Source organism: Thamnophis sirtalis, unplaced genomic scaffold (genome assembly GCF_051295495.1).
Source record: "Thamnophis sirtalis isolate CommonGarterSnake01/CBP01778 unplaced genomic scaffold, rThaSir2_p1.2 scaffold_5, whole genome shotgun sequence".
Taxonomy (NCBI): Eukaryota; Metazoa; Chordata; class Lepidosauria; order Squamata; family Natricidae; genus Thamnophis; species Thamnophis sirtalis.
The window spans coordinates 104,772,083-104,794,655 of NW_028261385.1; the positions used below are offsets into that span (position 1 = coordinate 104,772,083).

The following is a 22,573-nucleotide window of genomic DNA, read 5'->3' on the forward strand; positions in this document are numbered from 1 at the left end:
GTATAAACAAGTATAAAATATGGTGAGGTGGGGGGAAGGGTCATGTTCTTCAATGGTGGTGGAGGATTACAGGTAAAACTCGAAAAATTATAGAATATTGTGCAAAAGTTCATTTATTTCAGTAATGCAACTTAAAAGGTGAAACTAATATATGAGATAGACTCATTACATGCAAAGCAAAATAGTTCAAGCTGTGATTCGCGCGATATTCTAATTTTTTGAGTTTCACCTGTATATGGACAATGTGTGCAAGTGAATAATTAGTCTCTAAGCAGCAGCAGCAGAAGCAGAAGCAAGGCACTGAACTTGGTCCCCATTCCAAAAGGGTTTTTTTTAAATGCTTGTTGGCCAAATATTTATTTTATTATTTATTTTATTTATTTGTCTTGTATGCCGCCCACTCCCGGAGGACTCTGGGCGGCTCACAAAAGACAAGGGAAAGGGGGGAACAAGACAAAGACAACATATTAAAAACAAAACCAACATTCACAATTTCTATGGAGGTAGATGCTTCTCAGCTCCCCCCAGCCTGCTGGAACAGCCAGGACTTGGTGGCTTTGCGGAAGGCCGGGAGGGTAGTAAGGATCCGGATCTCAACAGGGAGCTCGTTCCAGAGGGCCGGAGCTGCAACAGAGAAGGCTCTCCCCCCGGGAGTCACCAGCCGACATTGGCTGGCAGATGGAATCCGGAGGAGACCCAACCTGTGCGATCTAATTGGTCTGAGAGAGGTAATCGGCAGGAGGCGGTCTCTCAGGTACCCAGGTCCGATGCCATGTAGGGCTTTATAGGTAGCGACCAGCACCTTGAAGCGGATTTGGAGACTAATAGGTAGCCAGTGCAGCTCGCGGAGGATAGGTGTAACGTGGGTGTACCTTGGTGCACCCACAATCGCTCGCGCAGCTGCATTCTGGACTAATTGGAGTCTTCGAACACTCTTCAAGGGCAGCCCCATGTAGAGCGCATTACAATAATCCAGTCTTGAGGTCACAAGGGCGTGAGTGACTGTCTGAAGGGCCTCCTGATCCAGGTAGGGTCGCAATTGGTGCACCAGGCGAACCTGGGCAAAGGTCCCCCTGGTCACAGCCGACAGATGGTGTTCTAGAGTCAGCTGTGGGTCCAGGAGGACTCCCAAATTGCGATAGCACTTAGACATATACCACTTCACAGTGCTTTACAGCCCTCTCTAAGCGGTTTACAGAGTCAGCATATTGCCCCCAACAATCTGGGTCCTCATTTACTGACTTCAGAAGGATGGAAGACTGAGTCATCAGGACTGAACTCCAGACTATTGGCAGAGTTAGTCTGCAATACTGTATTCTAGCCACTGTGCCACCATGGCTCCTAGGGAATAGCATCTTCTTCTTTTCTGTCTAGAATAATTTCATAGAACATCCTTAGATCTGCACTCTTGCCACTATAGAGAAGGCAGTGCAATAGCAGGAGTGTGACTATCTCACTATTACCAGCATATTTGGTCTCGATCTGTATTTCCCTTCCAAAACACTGAAGATCAAGTATTAAAACTTCCTGTGAGCGGGATCTGAGATGTGGCAAGTGGAAAACGTTTAAGATATGATTGAGATGACAAATTAACAGAATTGGAAGGGACATTGTAGGTCATCTAGTCCAATCCCCCGCTAAAGCAGGAGACCCTACACCGTTTCAGACAAATGGCAGTCCAATTTGTTTTTGAAAGCCTCCAGGATGGAGCTCCCACAACGTCCAATGGCAAGCTGTTCCATTGGCTGTCACTGTCAGAAAATTTCTCCTTATTTCTAGGTTGAATCTCTCCTTGATCAGTTTCCATTCATTATTCCTTGTCTGGAGTACAGGTGCCTTGGAAAATAGCTTGACCCCCTCATCTCTGTGGCAGCCCCTCAAATATTGGAACACTATCATGTCTCCCCTGGTTCTTCTCTTCACTAGACTATCCATGCCCAGTTCCTGTAACAGTTCTTCATATGTTTTAGTCCCCAGTCCCCTTTTCATCTTGGTTGCTCTTCTCTGCACTTTTTCTAGAGTCTCAACATCTTTTTTATAGTGTGGTGACCAAAATTGGATGCAGTATTCTAATCTTACTAAGGCTTTATAGAGTGGTCTTTGCACCTCACTTGATCTTGATTATATCCCTCTGTTAATGCAATTTAGAATTGCATTGGCTTTTTTGGTTGATGTCGCACACTGCTAGCTCATATTTAACTGGTTGTCCACTAAGACTCCAAGATCCCTCTCCCAGTTACTGCTATTAAGCTTGGTTTCACCCAGTCTATATGTGTACATTTAGTTTTTCTTGCCTAAGTGTAAGACTTTACTTTTCTCTAAATCGAATTTCATTTTGTTAGATATGGCCCACTGTTCAAGTCTGTCAAGATCCATCAGTATCTTGAGGCTATCATCTAAAGTGTTAGCTATTCCTGCCACCTTAGTATCATCTGCAAATTTGGTAAGATCCCCTTTTATTCCATCATCTAAGTCATTTATGAAGATATTGAAGAGTATTGAGCCCAAGATGGAACCTTGTGGTTCCCCACTGCTTATTTCTCCCCATATAGACATAGACCCATTAAGAATTACTCAACTGAGTACAGTTTATCAACCAGTTACGAATCCATCTGGTAGTGATGCCATCTATCCCATTTTTTATAGCTTACTAAGAAGTAGGTTGTGGCCTATATTACCGCCACAGTATTTCATTGGTCTACTAATTTAGTGAGTCTTTGACCCTTCCTTGGTCATTATTCTGAATTTCCACACTGGCTATGTGGAAATGTTTGTTAGGAGACAAATAATAACTGTAATCAATAAATTTATAAAAGACCAAAGGACATTTTTTGGGAAATTTGATTCAAGGGACAGTATTGGATAAGAAGGGACACAGAGATGTAATGCAAAGTCAATTTAAAATATAAACAGAAAAAATAGGTAGGCAAAGCAATAATGGCCCCTATGGCTTTCACGGGGCAGATTCCACTTCATCAAGAGCAGACATGTTATCCAAATTGTGTTTCTAGAGGAGATTTTTAATACACAACTTTCCTGTCTCATACATAACATTTCCAGGCAATCCAAATACAATTGTTTTCCATTTGGATCTCTTTTGTATTTTTATATCATTTCTTTTGTATATTTTGGCAGACAAAGTTTATTTGGGAAGAAAAGATGAAATAGCTGTACGGAAACTTTTGAGAGCCTGGAACTATGCCAGGTTGGCATGATAGATACACTTAATGATATATAAAGAGACAAAAGAAAATGTTATAAACAGAATGACCAGAAGATCAGGAAATGAAAAAAGTAGCAATAATACTATATAAACCTTGTCATAGTCACCCTTATATTTATTTTAGTTTGGGAGTCATTTTGTGCTTGCGTGACTGTATATGTGATTTGCAGTTACTAATGTAAGTATTTTATGAAGTAGGTTTTGCTCCAAGATGATGCCATTTGTCTCTAAAATGCCTCAGGATTTTTTGCTATTTTGGAACAACAGACCAACACAGCTGTCCTTCTGGAATGTGGCTCTTTGGTTTGCCAGATATTTTCTTCACATTCATCTTAGGAAAAAGGAGAAAAGATCAATAGATTTAGTTGAAATTACTCAAGATTACGAGAATAAATAATGAGGTTCTGGAGACAGAAGAAGAGAGGAATCACCCAGAGGGACAACCTGAACTTACAAAAGACCTCTGCTTTAGTTCATTTTTCCTCATTAAAAGATAAAAAGTCCCAACATTTTCCAAAAAGTTGGTTCATTTATGCACTTATCTTAGTGCGTTAATGAGAGACTATTCACATACTGGTGAATTTTTCTCAAACTGATAAGCTCTCTGGGATATTCTTGTAATGCTCTTTAATACTGTGTCAAACAATGTGCTGTACTTTGGCCAGGGAACCAGACTGACAGTGCTAGGTAAGTTCAAAGATTATTTTGTGAAGTTTTCTTACCTGAGCCTATATAAGATTAGTGGAAGTGTGTGGTTCAGCTTGCTTAGAAAAACTTTAAAATTTTATAATTATACACCCAAAGTTAAAAATGATAGCTGTTTTTTAAAAGAAAATGAATGTTAGTGATCATCAAGATCCTCCCTGATCATAAGATTATACATAATTATTAATTTTAATTAAATATTGAATATCCTGGATGCACATAATTAGAAAGTTCTAGTTTTTCTACATGGATACTTTGAAATTGAAGAAAGCTAAGCCAAGTCAAGCCTTGCTTGCTGTTCCCCCCCTCTTTCTCCTCCTTTGCATGTCAACTGACAACTGAATTGCATGGGATGTGTGGTTGCATTCAAGCTATAGTGGGAGGGAGGGAGGGAGAGAGAGAGAAAGAAAGAGAGGGAGGGAAGGAGATAGAGAGAGGGAGTAAGGAAGAGGGAGAGAGAGAGAAGGAGGGAGGGAGGGAGGGAGGGAGGGAGGGGGAGGAAGAGAGAGGGAGAGGGAGAGAGATTCAGGAGACTGAGCAGCCCCAACAAGAATTACCATTCATTTTATGTGGTGACTTCATCACTGTGTACTGAGCTGCACTTTGGAAAAGGAACTCAACTTACAGTACTTGGTAAGACAAAATCCATAGCTTATTATTACAAGCAAGACTGAATTTCTTAAAATGCCAATGAATGTCTGATCAATCCTTGGTCTAGAATGAAGAAATACATGTAACTGACACTCTAAACACATATGGCTGAAGTTCAAATTGCTTCCAGCATCCATCCCTCCTCATAAAATGTGTTAATCTCATAAATATCTCTTTTGCCTTTCCTTGACCAAATTGAATATATTGTTTAAGAAGAATCAATCATGCATGTTGGGATATGTGGTGCACTCTCTCTCTCCCTCTGTCTCTCTCCCTCTTCCTCTTTCCCCTTCAGTCCCATGAAAATCTGTTGAGTTTCTATGATTTGTTTAAGGAGGAAAGATTGTTAGCAAATTTCATATAAATAACCTCTTGGCTGAGGCTGACTAGTAAAAATATGCAGAAAGTTTTATTAATGTATTTTATTGATTTAAAACATTTACATAGCCACCCATCTTTCAGCCAACTCTGGGCAGCCCCCAATCAAAAATTAAAAGAATATAAATCATATTAAAGCTATAAAAATCAACTGATTAAAACATTAGCGTTCTCTGTTGGAATTGATTGCCAACATCTGTCTCTTCATATTTATCAATAGGTCTCTTGGCAGTTGTTTACTGAATATTAGATATAATTAGGGGCGACTCCATTCCAAATTATACCAACCTTCTATAAAAGAGAAACAGAAGACATTGAAAGCTTAGGAGAGATGAAAGTTGGGGTTGAATTCTTTCTTATTTGTGTTTTATTCTTCCCCTAAAGAAGTCATTTCCATTTATGAAGTCCTGACCACTAGAGAAAACAATGGATTGAGAAAAAATATTGATGGGTATATCAAAAATCTGTGTAAAGGAAGAATTTGATTCCTACTTTTCTTGTTGCACCTAAGATTTTCCCCGCATTCGCCCTTGTTTTGCAGTGATCAGTCAGTTGATAGATTCACTGCTGCCACATCTAGTTTAGCCTGAAAATTTGTGATGTGTTAAGAAAATTCTATAAATTGGGTATGGTCCATTCCATACTCTGGGTCCATTCCCTGTTTCTGTCTTGCTATGACCCATATCCACCCCCCCCCACCATTCACAGAAGTCACACTGGATGTTGTAGTCAACAAGTGATGGTCAAACACATCTATGAATCAAACATCTCCCCCCCTCATATTTTCAATTTTACATAAGGGCAAATTTATGCTCACACAGATTATGGCTGTGACTTCTGCTTTGTTGGCTTCAGCCTCAAAGCATGAAAGAGATTCTTAGGAAACAGATGGTCTTGGATGACAATGTGCTCCTTAGCTAAATATCTGTGACAAATCAAGAGGAAACAAAAGTTTCTGCCTTCTAGCAGCAAACCTTAGCTTTACCAGCACTGGAAAAACTATGAACTAGAGGCAGAGGGAACCAAATTTGATGGAACAGCTTTCTAATTAAAACTGACAGAATAGGATGACGAAAAACCTATCAGCTTCCTTATGGATAACCCAGAGGGGAATTTATTTCATGACCTTGCCAGCTGTGCAATACTGAGCAGATCTACTTTGGAGAAGGGACCATGCTGAATGCTTGGGGTGAGACAATGACTCTGATGGAAACTGATGGAAACGTACTGAAAAAAACATGGCTCTGTATTCCTATAGTAAAAGAACCTGAGATAGCATAGGTTATACATGCTAATATTGGCAGAGATCAAAAAGCAAAGTTCTTAAAGATTGTGGGGGGGATGGACAAAAGGGGAGAGGGAGAAGAGCAGTTGTAAATGTGTCAACTTTAATAAACCAATGGTTGAAGATGGACAGCCAAAGATGAATATGAACAGCATGTGGATTTTTTTTCAGAAGCCTTCCTGCTCATCTCTGTCAGCTCATTAGTCAAGGATAGCTCTAATCACTGCAATAAGATCTTTTAAAAAAAATAGCCCTGATGACCTCTGTGCTCTCCTGTTGCTCATTACATGAAATCATACTGTTTCTGTGAAGATCACTAGGAATGGTGGAGTGCTTTGACCTGGATATGCCATTCTTAAGTACAAAATTCTCCCATTTAATTTCTCAGTTGAGCTCTCCCTTCCTACATGTCCACCAATATCTTGGACCTTTGAAAGAACAGAAGGATATAAATACAACATGTACACAATCAAAACGTGTAAGAACTGGATTAGGGTTCAATTTAGCTGAAAGATGTTTTCTCCCCAGGATGTAAACTAGAGAAAAAGTTCTTGCTAGTGTGCATGGGTGATGTTTTCTCTGAGCTGAAGCGTCTTTTTTAGTAATAGGATTTCATGCTGTGTCTAAATTCTGAACTGAACTTTGGCCCAGGAACTCGAGTATCTGTATTAGGTAAGTTATATGCTGTGAGGTCTTACATGGATTCAATAATTCTTTGCTATGGAAACTAGGCACAACATGTAGGATCTTAGGAAGTTACTATGTGAAAATTAAGGAGGGGGACAGTATGGCGGGTTATGCAATGGACTTAAGAAATGTGACTTTGATTCATTGATAGATTACAGTATTTCATGTGAGTCTGCCTTACAGGGATGTGTTGAGAATAAAATATGTATGAACTCCTTTGAACTCCTTATATGAAGGATTCTCTTTGTGAAATACAGATCAATACTTTATATGCTAAGAATGTCACCATGGACTATAATAAGGTTTATGTGATGTGATTAGGTGACACAGAAGAGCCTAGAAATCTCTTCCATGCCATCATCCTTGGCTATATGAAATATATACCATGGACTCTTTCTTCTTTCTTTCTTTCTTTCTTTCTTTCTTTCTTTCTTTCTTTCTTTCTTTCTTTCTTTCTTTCTTTCTTTCTCAGTGCTGTTTTTATGATTGTGTAGATTTTTGGCTTATTATTTTTCTTTTAGTCATACAAATTGGACAATAGAAAATGTGAGCAGCTGAAGGATGATCTAATACAGGGTAATTGGTATTGTAACTGTGGGGTACTTATAATAATAATTATAATATTAAAGGCAATAAAAGCACACAATTGGCTAAGTGTTAGTTTATTCATCAATTGAATTTATAACCTGCATGCTCATGGTTCAGATGCCTGCAACTGTTAACAATAAAAAAGAAATGTTCATTGATAAACTCTAATACTCAAAATCTATCAGTGCTATATAAAATCTATAAATAACAATAGAGTCCCAAGGAAAGACCAAGCATAACTTCCAGCATAAACACATCAAGATAATATCAGAAGATTCATTTCAATATTCAGCTTTGAATGTTTCTTTTAGACTCAAGGAGATGTTCAGAAACAGATTGGATAGTTAATAAACAGGAGACATTTCTTCAACATAGCTGTTCCTAAAGGTTTCATTTATAGGACAGACATGTTGTGTGTCTCTAACAAGCTCTATTTTGGACAAGGGACTCGATTGACAGTACTAGGTAAGATCTATGGGAATAAAGGAGATCTGAAGTAATTATTTAGCACATCCATCAAGATAATATGGTGTAGGGCTAACATCTGATTTCTTCCAGATGTTTTGGACCTTGGTTTCTCTTCATTCCAGCCAATGTGTCCAGTGAAGAGGTGAATCCATTTATCTTAAAATAATAACATTATTACAAATCAGGGTTTTGGTCAGAGAATAGAACCATTCTAACACAACCATGAGGGATGCAGTGGCTCAGGGGCTAGGATGCTGAGCTTGTTGATCAGAAAGGTCAGCAGTTTGGTGGTTCGAATCCCTAGCGCCGCGTAATGAAGTGAACTCCCATTATTTGTCCCAGCTTCTGCCAACCTAGCAGTTCGAAAGCAAGTAAAAATGCAAGGAGAAAAATAGGAACCACCTTGGGTGGGAAGGTAACAGTGTTCCGTGCACCTTCGGTGTCTAGTCATACCGGCCACATGACCACAGAGACGTCTTCGGACAGTGCTGGCTCTTTGGCTTAGAAATAGAGATTGGCAACGCCCCCTAGAGTCAGGAATGGCTAGCACATATGTGCGAGGGGAACCTTTACCTTTATTTTACCTTATCTAATATAACCACAAAGCTTTTTGAGTGAGATGTTTGTTATAATACATGGTGAACACATTGTGTATCAATGAGAAGCTGCACTTTGGTCAAGGAACCAGGCTTACTGTTCTAGGTAAGAATAAAATTAAAGGCATAAGAAACTTGTACGGGGTAAATTTCAAGGGCCAGTATGCAACTGTAGTTATCCTACAGTAGCAATGATTCATAAGGAAGGACAATATGACTTTTTTTACTCCATGTGATAACCTTGGATTTGAGGCTTGTAGCCCACTCCTGAAATATAGTATGCTGGTCACTGAATACTAAAGGGATTATAATATAGAAAGACAGCAGCAAAAATAGGGTTTTTTAATGATGGATGTCAAGTTCTTTTGCATTTCTCAAAGTTTTTCAGTGTCGGTTCAGAAGAGTTTCAAACTTCCTGGTCATTCTTATTGATATTCTCAGAAACTGTTTTACAAACAGTTCTTGGCAGTGCCAAGAACTGTATGTAATAATTAAGGCAAGGTCTGACCAAAGCAGAATAAAGTTTAGTTATTATTTCCTGTGACTTAGAATGAAATTTTTTGTTGAGGCAGCTTAAAATTGCATTTGCCTTTTCATTAACTCATATTCAGCTGGGCATCTTATCTTGTAAGAGAAAATTAGTAACCAGCCTGTAATGATTGATTTCATGTGTCCAACAATGGTTTGTCAACCTGTAGATTCACTGCTACTATTCCCTATCAAAAATATATTCCCTTTGTAAGGAGAAACCTGTACCCTCTAGATTACAAACTCTAGATCCTTCCCTACTCAATATATATTATGCCACAAAGGCATACAGGGCAAGGGAACCAGTCCTTGATTATATGAACCTACATTCTCAGGTCCTAAAAACAGATGTTATTTAATAATGCTGGATAGTGTAGATATACCAAAGGTGCTTTTTCAAAAGACAACTGGACTTTGTTTTTTTCTTGAAGATGTTTCACTTCTCATCCAAGAAGCTTCTTCAGTTCTGACTTAATAGTAGGGAATGGAAGGATTTATATTCCTTGCAGTCATCTCTTTCTGAGAGTCGTTGAGGCCACTTGGAGCTTCATCTGTGTCCTAAGGGTCATCTGAATAGTGCAAATGGGTGTAGAACCTTCTTGGAATTGTTGAAAGGACTGTGTTGTAAACACGAGATAGGTGGTGTCATATCCCTCCTCCTCTGTTGAGAGAGGGCTGAGAATCTTAGGATAGATGGCCTCTTAAAGATAAACCTCCAAGGCAGTTCTCTACCATTCAGTCAGAACTGAAGAAGCTTCTTGGATGAGAAGCAAAACATCTTCAAGTAAAAGCAAGAATGTACAGTCATCTTTTGAGAACATCTTTGGGACAACCATGACCTGGATGAATGAGAATCTTGATAGACGGATATTGTGGATACTTCCACAAATTGAACTGCCTTAACTATAAAAACTAAGCCCATTCCTGTCTCTGTGGGAAAACCCCATTTTCCAGGGTGGCATATAAACTCGGAAAAGGACAGGTCTGCTGTAATAGTTAAGACAACAGATTAGAAAGTGGGATGCCCTGAATTCTAGTCCTGGCTTAGGCATGAAGCCAGCTGGATAACCATGGGCCAGCCATTCTCTTTCAGCCCTGGGAAGGAGCCAATGACACACTACCTCTGAAAACTTGCCAAGAAAATTGCAGGGACTTGTCAGATAATTGCCTGGAGTCAACACTGGCTCAAAATTAAAAATAGATAAATAAAGAAACAAACAGAGCAAACAAGCAAACATGAAGTTCTACCATGAGCTCATTCAGCTGAAACGGCCTGTGCTTAAATAAGACGGAGCCAGCAATATTACTTCATGATGCAATTGGCAAGCTGACATATGTAGGTCAACCATAGCTTGAGGAGGCTGGCCATCTTTTTCATTATATGTTGCTTTATCTTCCAGAAAAGGGACACATTATCACACCCCCAACTGTGACCATATTCTCTCCATCCAAAAGAGAATTGGAAGAAAAGCAGAAAGCTACAATTGTTTGTTTGGCCACTGATTTCTATCCAGATCACATCATTCTTACATGGTTCCTTAATAACAATGTTATAACAGAGGGAATAAAGACAGAGGAGCCCAAATATGAAAATAAGAAATATTCACTGATCAGCCGTTTAAGAATCACTGGGAACCAGTGGCAGAATTCAAAAAACCATTTCAAGTGCAAAGTTGATTTCTACAATTCTTCTGCAAGCACAAGTTACAACGCTTCCATAACTGGAGAAGGTGGGTGAAAGGAAGATCAATTTCTACTTTCTGGACCCTTTCTGCACTTTGCTAGAATTGTCCATACGCTGCCCTTGTGAGAATTTTAAAATATATTTTGCTGAACAAAATTACAAATATTAGAAAACATGTTCATGTTCAGCTGCTAAGCAAATGTGATAGCTTACACTAAATCTTTTTTGTACTGATTCATTCTCTCATAATCAATTATTACTTTCTCTCTCTCTCTCAGTTGTATTTGTCCATTTGCAAAATTTGATAATTTTCCGATCTGTGTCTAAGAGTTTCTGATACAGCCATGACCCAGGCAAAATGTCAGAACCTAGCAAAATTCTTTTACTATTTTTCCATTTTTATTATCTCTTAAAATAACTACATGTAGCATCTAATGCCAACCAGAACACTGTCTTTAAGGAGTGAGTTTTTGAGCCTTGCTTTAGAAACATTGCCTTTAAATCTTAGAATGTATCTATTAATATTAAATTGATAGAATTTATAGAACACACACACACTTTAGAAATCATTTATTTCTATTAATCTTGAGCGCAAGTTTACTCCCTTTTTATTTTTTCTTCTTTGTGTAGGATTTATTAGTTGTAGTAGAAATGATGATGATGATGATGAAATATAGCTAATGAGAATTTTCCTCCTTCTGTTTTTAGAATGTGACAGCGAGACCCCCACAAATGGTAAGTCAAGTTCAGTCTGTTGATTCCAAATGTATTTTACACTGAATCTTTAACTTTCTCCAGTACCCCTAATTGTAAATTGAGGTTTGAATTACGTGTGGCACAATTCAACATGTTACGTTCCTGACAGTAACTTTAATTTTTGCAAATGATTTGAATATATCTGTGAAATTTAACCCAAAAGGGAGGGTTGTATGTAGATTTGATTACAGTATCACTGAGGATTTCCCTGCCTTCAGGAAAAACAAAACCATACCTTAAAACACAGCAACATGCCTACGTTTTTTAAAAGCTATTTTGACTTAGTTGGAGTCTTGGGCAGATGGAGTACAAATTACTACTATTTAGGATGATCTTAGGAGAAGCAACGACAATGGTTTATTTCTTTTAAACAATTTATTAAAAAAAGCAAATTTTCTGACATTTTAAAGTGGAAGCAAGCAAAGTGCCCATTAGACCAGATATGCAATCACTTTTCCTCTTCCTGGCTCCAGGTGTGGGTTTGCACAAGAAAAATATAGAGCTGAAGTTTGGAAAGATGGGGACAAGAGTGAGATGACAGTCTGTAAATTCAGTAAAAGCAAATCAAAACAATTCACCCTCCTCAAAAAAAACCTGTGAGAAGAAAAGATGCTGTCCTTCCCTGCAGCTTCTGCTCCCAGAATATTTTTCTCAAAGGGTCTCTCTCTCTCTCTCTCTCTCTCATTTTCAAAAAGCAAAACAAAAAACGGTAATATTCCATGACTAAGCATTTAAATATATTGCAGAGATGTGATGCCCTAGCTCAAAAAATTTCTGCATATGTTATAGTTTGCCTCTAGAAATCATGTATTCAAGAAATATGCTGGAGAAGGGAGGAACAGAAAAACAGTCCAACAGAAAGAGGATATACTGTTTTGCTTCACCATTAAATATATAATATTATATTATTCTTATATTGTTATTTTTCCCTATTTTTTCTTCACATTTAGAATCGTATCTCAGACAAACCAATCTTGGAAAACTGGTGTATATTCTTCTCATTTTCAAGAGTGCCTTGTATGGGGCATTTATAATGTGTTTGAAAATAAGAAAAAAGGTAATGTGCCATGTCTGTTCTTTATATCCAGGTTTAACCAATTCCTGAGAAAAAATGCATTGTATGTGTTAACCTGTCCTTAACAATATCCCTGTCCATTGTTTGAAGACCCCTACACTCTTTCCCTGCAACTGAGCACCAGAACACGATTGCCAATCTCGATTCTGCCTGAATTAGTTCCCAGTCATTGTCAGTCCCTTGATTTTCCTCCCTGGTTATGGAGGACAACCTGACTTTGATGGAGGTTAAGAGGAGTGTTTGCCTTACTCATCTGTGCTGGGGAGGAGATGAAGGCAAATCATGGGGACACGGCAGAAGCTGCAATGTGAGCTTCTAACACAGTTAGGTGAAAGGGATGGGAGAAAAAGCCCTTAATTAGGCTAATCTATAAGACAATGGATACATGATCCAATTCCCTCATGGCAATCTGGATAATAGCATCCATAAAGAACCCAAATCTTGGATGACTAGGACAAAGAGGGAAAATTTAATTCATCATAGTCACAGTCTGTTTAGGCAGGCTTTTGGACATCTTCAGAATTTTGTCTGTGGTTCTGTCCCTTTCATGGCAAAGATTTTCAGAAGTGGTTTGCCCTTGCCTCCTCATGTCATCTCCCTGTTTCTAGCCTGATATCTTAGCCACTACATCAAACTGGCTCTTCAAATCTATCCAATTTATTATTACTTAAAATGTTATGGCTCCCAGTCAATTTCATTGGATGCAGGGAGTATAATCAGGGTTCTACTCTTAACATTTCTGAAATGAACTGTTATTTATGATAGTCATAATCAATTGGTTTCACAAGATTCTGATATGGTTCCCCATAGCCAAAAAAATATTTCTAACAGGTATCTTTGTGTATCACTGATACATAAGATTGCATAAGTAGCTCTGGAAAGTAAATCCAAAATATATGCTATCATAATAAACCATGTTCGGAACAGATATTAAAACGTTAAGTCCTTCTAGCTTAAACAAATTTATGAAATAAACTATCCAAGATCTGCTAGAAGTTGGAGCAACAAAAAGTCAGATTGTCCAGTTTCTTCCAACATCTTCCCTTTCACTATGGGAATTCTGTAGTCTGCATCTGGACTCTTTAATCAAAGATATGTCATGTATGAAATGTTCCCCTGGGCCTTTAATGGTTGTTCTGGTGTCTAGAGATAACACAGTAACAGAGTTAACCAGGTGGTATTGGACCTTGGAGGTCTTCTACTGTAGTTCAACACCCTGCTTAAACCCTATACCATTTCAGACAAACGATTATCCAATCTCTCCTTAAAAACACCCACAACTTTCGGAGGCAAATTGTTCCACTGATTAATTGTTCTAACGGTCAGAAAATTTCTTCTTAGTACTAAATCAAACTTCTCCTTGCTTAGTTTCCATCTGTTGCTTCTTGTCCTGTCTTCAGGTGCTTTGGGGAATAGGGTGACCCTCCTCTTCTTTGTGGCAGCTCCTCAGATGTTGGAACTCTGCTATCTGTCACCCCTGCTTCTTCTTTTCATTAAACTAGAGATATCCAATTCCTGCAACTGTTCTTCCTATATTTTATTCCCCAATCTGCAAACCATCTTTGTTGCTCTTCTCTGCACTCCTTCCAGAGTCTCAACATATTTTTATATCATGGTGATAATAAAAAAAGATAAGATATTTAATCCAGGATTAATTAGTTGCCCTTGTTTTCTTTTTCCCCCAGTCCTGTGGCAGTTGATACAACAGAAGCATTTTACCTGGGAACATTATATCTGAGTTGAATGAATGCTGGAGAAAAAAGAATGATTCTTGCCTTTAAAAGTCCAAAGTGGCTTTTTAATTCTTTTTTTTTTAAATAAAAAATATTTGGTTGTTCCCAACTTTATCTTATTGTTCTTGTTACTATCTCTACAGGAACATTCATAGGATTTTCATGTCTCTCTCTGTGTTTTTTTTAAAACCATGTTTACTTGGAAGGAAATATGTACAGAATTGCAGCTTTACACTGAATATGAACCTGTCACCCCAGAACATGGCCTCCATTGAATTCAAAGAGAGTAATTTCCTCCAGGGAGGTGCCATAGAATTATAGAGATGTCACACAATCTGATGCATGCAAATTCTACTGAATGTGAAGGGGTGAGATTGAGGTGCAAAAGATAGAGGCATCTTGACCTTTTAAAATTCTCATAACTGAAATCAATAGGCTTTAAAATGCTTAATGTTGAGTTTTGCCCATGTCAGCAATCTTCATTTCTTTAGCTGTTTTTAGTAAAATCACTCCTCACAGAAAATTTTGACTGAGTTTCATGTGTTTCATTCATAAATCTAAAGATATCAAATTTAAAATGACCAAATCTTGCAAACTAATTCTTCTAAGATAAATATCATTTTACAAGTGGAGGGGGATGTTGAAGAGTTTTCCTGCTTTAACTGATCAAAGATGCCCTAGTTTTTAGTGAAACACTTATCTAATACTTTTCAATAAATTTTGGCATTAAAGTGTTATAAAACCAAAGGCAATTAGATGGGAATGAACATGAAATCTCTCTGTATTATAATTATATATAGATAAAATCTTGTAACCCAGATCTTTTCCCTGCAGTTTAGGTGATCAGGTGTATGAACATTGTTGTTGCTATTGTTGTTGCAGCCGGAGGTGTCTGCAGGAAGGAGCTTGTGGTATAAGCAGCAGCATATCTCTATAAGCACTGCCTCTTTTGTACATGTGTTGTGATGTTGCACATAGATATGAAACAGGTGCAGCTTGCATTGCAACAGGGCAACATCATTTCAATATTTTGACAAAAGTAAACATGTCTGATATCTGCTGCAGGTGTCTCTTTCTTTGTCTTTCTCTCTCTTTCCTTCACCTTCTTTTTTTCCTTCTCTCTCAAAATCAGAGGTGGGTTGCTCCTGATTCGGCCTGGTTCGGCCAAACCGGTAGTGAAATTCAAACCTGGGTCGCAGGTATGAGTGAAGAACAATTTACATTGAACAGCACACACACACGCAAGCGAAGCAAGTGTGCACGTGGGTTGGCGGTAGTAAAACGGGGAGCAACTCACTGCTGCTCAAAATCTCATTTAACTAGTACCAATGTTGAGTTACATCCTTCCCCAAACAACCAAACCAAGTATGAAGCTTTCTCAGGAATAGCTTGCAGCTCTGAAGTGCTTTTCTTTAGGAAGCTTCAAGAACTATGCATATTTGGTTCATAATGCTATGAGCGAGGAGACCTCAAGTAGGGTTTCTTCACATTTTACTGCACATGAAACAGCATGCAAGAAGAGGCATCCCTTTGATCTTGATTGGTTCATACTGTAGTGTGATATATGGTAAGTTACGTGCAGTGAGATATTTCTATGACTTAGAGCAAGATATTAATTCTGGAAGTTGAACAATCTGATCTCTCTCTGTCTCTGGGTCAGGCCTGCAGCCATGTTCCTTTTGGATCTTTGGCCTGCCACACTTTCTATTATTCTACTATGCTGTTTCTATGGTGGGGAATTGGTAGGGGGGATAGTATGGAAGTAAAATGCTATGTAGCCAAAATAAATTTCCTTTCTAGAAGGCCAAGGTCATCCTTTGTCTTGGCACCTCTGCACCTGTCCGGACCTGGATGGGTGGAAGTGCCAGCATGGCAGTGGAAGATTGGACCATGTGATGGACTTGTGGGAAGGGGGCAAGATCATGAACTTTAACCTGGGTGGGGAAAACTGAGAAGCTTCAGATTCAGGTTTTCCCAGATATGCCAACATGGCTCTCTTAATAAATTGGAACTTTGAGCAGTACTTTGCCTTGGAGTCTGATTTAATTTTGGATGCTATTTGGAATGCTGACACTCTGTCTGTCTGTCTGTCTGTCTGTCTGTCTGTCTGTCTGTCTGTCTCTCTCACACACAAACTGTTAGGATCCTCCTCTTTTCCAAAAACATGGTATAGCTCTGAGGATGGCGACTGACCTACATCTCAAGGGATCAAGGGAACAACAGGAGGAACCTTATATTTGATATTTGCTCAAAACATATATACAAGTACATATATACCCCATACTCTTTCTGAGAAAGGAACTGTACATCTGTAGAAATGGAGTAAGAAATAGAAATTAAAAGGAAATTAAAATACAATAGCAATAACACCATTCCCTATACTTCTTCCTTTTTTTAATTCATGCAATTGGCATGATCTCTGTGCAATCCAGTCCTAATTCATATGCCCTTAAAACTGAGGCACCTCAATATTCTTCATTTATCTGGATCACTCATTTTTGAATTCAATCCACATTCTTGCAGCATCTATTTATTCTTGAATGTATTATTTTTTTTGTTTTTAAACAAAGTCACATATAGTTAAGCTCTCCCTCCCATTCCCACTGCATTCAAGTTACCTTTCTCTTTCTCATGATATATCTAACATTTACTTCCTTATAATAAAGTAGGAAAAACCATGTGTTTCACATAATGCATCCTGACCACATAGCTAGTATTGGGTAGAAAAATGGTGAAATTTCAGGATTGCAGCTTTGGGCCATTGGAGTGGTGGTTAAGTGTGCCCAAGATCCCTGGCTTCTCAAATCTGAAAAAATTGAACCACACATACACACTTCCAGTAATGTGAAAGTTTTACAATAGCCCTCTGCAACCCTCTTAAAATTTGGGTGGCTGATTTGTGTCTTCTGACCCCTCACAATGCACATTGTTATAAATATGAAGTATTTGTAGGTGAAATATCAATATATGAATAATTTTATCAACAAAGAGACAAGGAAGATAATTTTTGAACAAAAATTGGCTTTGGAGTTGTTTTGCTTCCAACATGATTTCCCAGGTCCTTTTTTCTTCCTCCTCCTCCTCCTCCTCCTCCTCCTCCTCCTCCTCCTCCTCCTCCTCCTCCTCCTCCTCCTCCTCCTTCTCCTCTCCCTCCTCTTCCTCCTCCTCCTCTCCTTGTAACCCCTCAGTGATATCATCATATTTATTTATGTTACATTACCTTACCGTAATATAATTATATAAAATGAGAAATCCAAGTGATGTCTGGTGCTGTCGGGGGAGCCTCATCAGTTAGGTTTTGTTTTATATAAAAGACAGACATTTTAGGGGAGGTCATTCTGAAAAGCATAGGTGAACAAGAAGTTGTAGGCTAGATGGTGATGCTAAAATCATTACAATCAGCTCAACTGACATGGGAAAGAAACTCCTAACTCAGTAAATCATCTTTTATGTTCTGGCAGGAGAGAAATAATACTTTATTTTCTCGGGGTAAATTATTTTCGTATTACAATATGAAATGCTTTCACATTGGCCATCAACTTGCCATTCTTGCTGTATGAAAAGGAGAGAGAAGGGCTTATAGTGCACAACAGGATGTGGCTTGATATTTCCATGTATAACAGTTTGTTTTGAGCAGTGGTTACATGTTCCATTACAGTATGGAGGTTCAGTGATCTGTCATCCTTCCTGCTTTGGTTTTAAATAGCCGTATATCTACATATCTCACCTCTGCAAATGGTTTTGTTGCCTGTAGCTATCACACCATCTTTTGCTTCACCTCAAACCTTTTGATTGATCTTGCAGGTGCACCAGCCAAAGGCAGAATGTTTCAAATAGAAAGTTTGTGGGGATTAGACATTGCTGCTGATGTGTTTTGGTAAATGGAGAGAATCAATGTTTTTTTGGGTTGAGCCATCTCCTATGCTGATTTTAAAAAAGAAAAGAAAACATGGCCTCAAATGCTCTAAGTTTCAGTGACATCTTACTCTGTCCTTCCGAAGACTTCCCTGTTGTTTAAGGTTTACTGTGGGGCTGTAGTGTCCTCATCATATAATCTCTACATTTGCCTTTAAGTGGTAAATGGTAGTACGGTTGATTTTGCTAATACTTTGCCCAAGAAAATAAATGAATTAAAAGCAGAGAATATATAGCAGGGAATTACCCAGCGTTTTTTTTATTTTTTAAATCAGGATGTGGTTGTTCCATTTCAACTTTCCTACAAAGATGAAGCAAAGGTTTTTGTAAGTCTTGTTACATTTTAGTGTTGACCATCCTGGACTCGGGACCATATCTGAAAAATGAGGCAATAATCCACATAGATTCATTCCAGCAACAAAGAGGTTGTCTGACCCACGTCAGTTATCAAAGTAACCAACTTGAAGTAAATATTTCAAACCTTTTTGCTGCTGGAATGTGAATTTATTCCATATGTAAATAACAAGCTTCATCATCACCCTGCAAATGTTGGGCATGAACTAGCCAATGAGAAACGTATCTTAAGTGTGATGGAATATGCACCTATAGAAGCAGAGCAGGGAGGATTTTGCCAACTCAGAAGTTTCTCAGAAGGAGACCTGGATCAAGAAACTGTACAGTCCCAAGATGGAGGAGGGACAGGCAAAGAGGTTCAGGGTAACCATACCCTACAATCCCCCAGGATATACCTAGCAGGTCAGGTATTCTGTAGCTTGGCAGGTTTCTGTCTATTAGGTGTAAGCAAATAAAGGATTGGACTCAAATACTGTAAATCTCACTGTCTCACCTTTGGGTTAGATTCTGACACTATGTTACACTGATGTCACTGAGACAACTTGAAGCAGAGTCCTTATTATTCTGTTGTAACAGCTTAATATCACATTATTATCTCCATTATTATTTTTTGTTTCCCTGCACAGTCTTTTACCACCACTTGTCAGATATTAGAACAGGGTTTTTTTTTTGCATACATAACTGAAGATATATCTTTATGAATGACACCCAAAGCTTCCTCTGATTCCATTCTAATTGTCAAGTGATTCATTTGTTAAACTTTGAGCACTGCGGCATTTAATGTATTGGTTGAATGTAAATGCATTCATTCCTATTTTAGTTTGTTGCATAAAAATGACAATGTACTTACTGCAACACAAGTTCCTCCATAAAATTGCTTATCAAGAGCATCTAGAAAGAACTCTCAATTTATGGTATTGGATATTGTGATGGAAAATAGATATTTTTGAAAGATTATGGGAAATTTGCTAAGTGATTTTAGCCCTAAGGACCTCACAGATAGGCTTAGCTATTTGTGATACTCTATGCTCTTAAAGGCTGTGATCAACTTGGAAAGCTAATTAACAATATGCTTTTCTGTTACAGAAATTAATTAAATCAATCACTAGCACCTATGATGTTACCCAGTTTGGGTAAAGAAACGTCTGCAAGAAAACAAGCAAGCTCAGAGAGCACCAAGGATCCCTTCTCAAAGAAATTAATTTTTCATCTTTGTTTCTAAATGAAAAAAATATGCCTCCAGACTTCACTTGATCAGAGTTGCTATATCCATAATATTACTGTATATGAATTCATCATCTGATAAAGCTAGTTGCATCTCACAAAAGCTTATTCCTTTTAATAAAATGTATTGTCATAAAAGATTTTTTTTAATATCCAAAAGTCCAGGAGCCATCTAGTGGTTACAGGCTACTATCAAGGCCTACAATATTTTCATGTGTGTTAATGTGCGTTTTCAGAGGAAGCTGTTCCCTGAGCTGTAAATTTTAAAAATTTATATAGCTCCCTATCACACATAAAATGACTCTGAGTGGCTAACGCCATAAAAACTTCAATGCAATAACAAAACACAATAGATAAAAAACATCAAAAAGTAAAAGAAAAATGTCTGCTAAGGATAAACCAACTAACTATAAATTCGTATAACTCAAGAGCTCATCCATTTCCTGACCCCATTCCTGAGAGAAAAAGCAGGGGTTAAGAGCTTTGCAAAGGCCAACTGGGTTGGGACCAATCTAATCTCAGGAGGAATGATGTTCCAAAGGGCAGGCACAGCTGCAGAGGAGGCCCACTTCCCAAGTCCCATCTGGTGACACTCTTTAATCAGCAGGACCTGGAGCATGCCCCTTCTGCCAGATATGATGAAACGGATAGAGGCAATTGGAGAGAGGTGGAGGAGTTAAGTACCGTGTGGATGAAATTCAGTGTGCATTTGCAAAAACAACCCCCCCCCCCCAATTCTCTTCTTCTCTCTGATTTTGGTATAAATGTCTCAAGAAGACACAACTGGTGCCAAATCACTTTATTTTTTATGCTAACTTAAAACATTCTTGCTTGCTTAGACATTAACGTAGAAAAAGTTAAATTCAGCTCAATTCAAATTTAGATGAGATTTGTGTTTCAGGGCCCCATGATGTAGAAATGATTTCCACGGATATCTTTACTCTAAAGGCAACCCTTGGAATCCGCTCCCCCTCTTCTTATTTTTTGCAGGCAAGAATCCTTTAGGTTAGCACCAGGGTGTGCACAGATCATGCAATTCACACTAAAACTTCATTAATTAATTAATTTTGGAAGTTGCACACTTCAATTCAGTCTGAACTAAAGCTTCCTTACAAATTGCAGCCTAAAAGTCATCCCCCTTTTTTGTGGGGTGCCTGTGAGTGTGTGTTGACTCCTGGTGACCTCCTGCAGTTTTTTCAAAAGTGGGTTGCCATTGCCTTCTTTTTGGAGCTAAGAGATAGGAACGGGTCCAAAGTCATCCAACTGGTTTTATATCAGAGGTAGCACTCAAACTCCTGGTTTCCCAGTTTCTATCCTGGCGCTTGAACCATTACACCCAAACTTTCAAATCTTCTCTAGATGGTTATGAAAGAGGTCTAGCTTCCTTGAGTTGAACTTGACTCATGAGTACATCCTGTGGGGTATTTTGACTGCAGTATAGAAGTGAGTTGCCATTACCTTCTTCCAGGATGTTGTTTCAGTTACTCAGTCTAGGGCAAGGGTGTCAAACTGGATTTCTTCAAGCCAGATCAGCACTGTAGTTCTCCTCTGCTGGTTGGTTGGGGGAGGAGAGATGGGATGGATGCCTCCTGCAGCACCCCACCAGCCAAAATGAGGTGCGTGTGTGTGTGTCACACGCAGCCCCCGTGCCTCATTTTTGGCCTGGGTAACCTCCTGCAGCACTTTGCTAGCCAAAGCAGGGCACTGGGCTGGGCTGGGTTGTGCATAATAGTTTACTTTTCCACCAGGGCTACTATCACCTCTCCACTTTCCAATCTCTCTTAGTTTTCCGCCTTGCCTCCCTTGTAAGGAAACACCTAGCCAACCCGTCACATGACTTTGTAGGCTGCCATTTCATCACAGCATGATCATACCATGGGATATGTGATGACAGAGGCAAAAGCAGTTGAACATGCAGTTGAATATGTGTCCAAGCCAAACTCCCTCTATGTTCCTACCAACTCCAGTAAAGCTCTTTTAGTGCATTTGCTGTTGGAAGAGAAATAATAAAACATGAATTCTAGAATAGCCTCATGATACATTGCTTCAATATTTCCCTCAAGACATTGCATTGGCAGCTTTGATTCAAGAATATAGATCTGGATGGAGGTTAGAGCTGGTAGTCACAAACTATTCAGTCTCTTTCATTTCAGCATCCTGAAATTTTCTTCGTTTGCAAAGAGATTGTTTGATATATTTTTTTACAGCACCTATGAACAATTCACATTCTTTTAAGCCAGTAGCACAATTTCTTTGGTTTACTATGTTATGTAATGGCAGCTGAAGTTCATAAACCCTAATTTATGGTTTAGTGGATTTGTGATCCCAAGCCATTGTGGTTTATTCAATAAATCAGTGTGGATAAGGTGTTGGTCTAGAACTGGGAAGGCCCAGATTCCTAAGTCACCCCAGCATGGGAGCTCCCTTGGTGACTTTGGGTCAGTCACTCTCTTTCAGATCAATCAAATTCTTAGGAAATTGAAATAGGAGGAATGATTGCCAAGTGCCAATTAAACAGATAGGCTATGATTAAGACTAAACAATGGCTAATGCCTATTGCACGAGTTACTTCTTATAACCATCAGCCATCCCCACTTCTGATTAGTAAACAACTAACCCAAACAAGCATATAAGCTCTCCTCATAGCTGGGACCTGTTCTGGCATCAGCTGAGATGTAATTGCTTTATTGCTGATCTCCTTTCCAAAGTGCAGAAGGCCTAAC

General features: G+C 38.7%; 1 gene segment (V, D, J or C); it reads left to right on the top strand.

The window, feature by feature from the left end:
* Nucleotides 1-7,687: 7,687 nt before the first annotated feature.
* Nucleotides 7,688-14,558, top strand: LOC106542824 (T cell receptor beta chain MC.7.G5-like). The segment is given in 5 exon segments: nt 7,688-7,982; nt 10,510-10,839; nt 11,502-11,528; nt 12,500-12,606; nt 14,310-14,558. Coding segments are annotated over 5 exon segments (537 nt in total).
* The last annotated feature ends 8,015 nt before the right edge of the window (nt 14,559-22,573 follow it).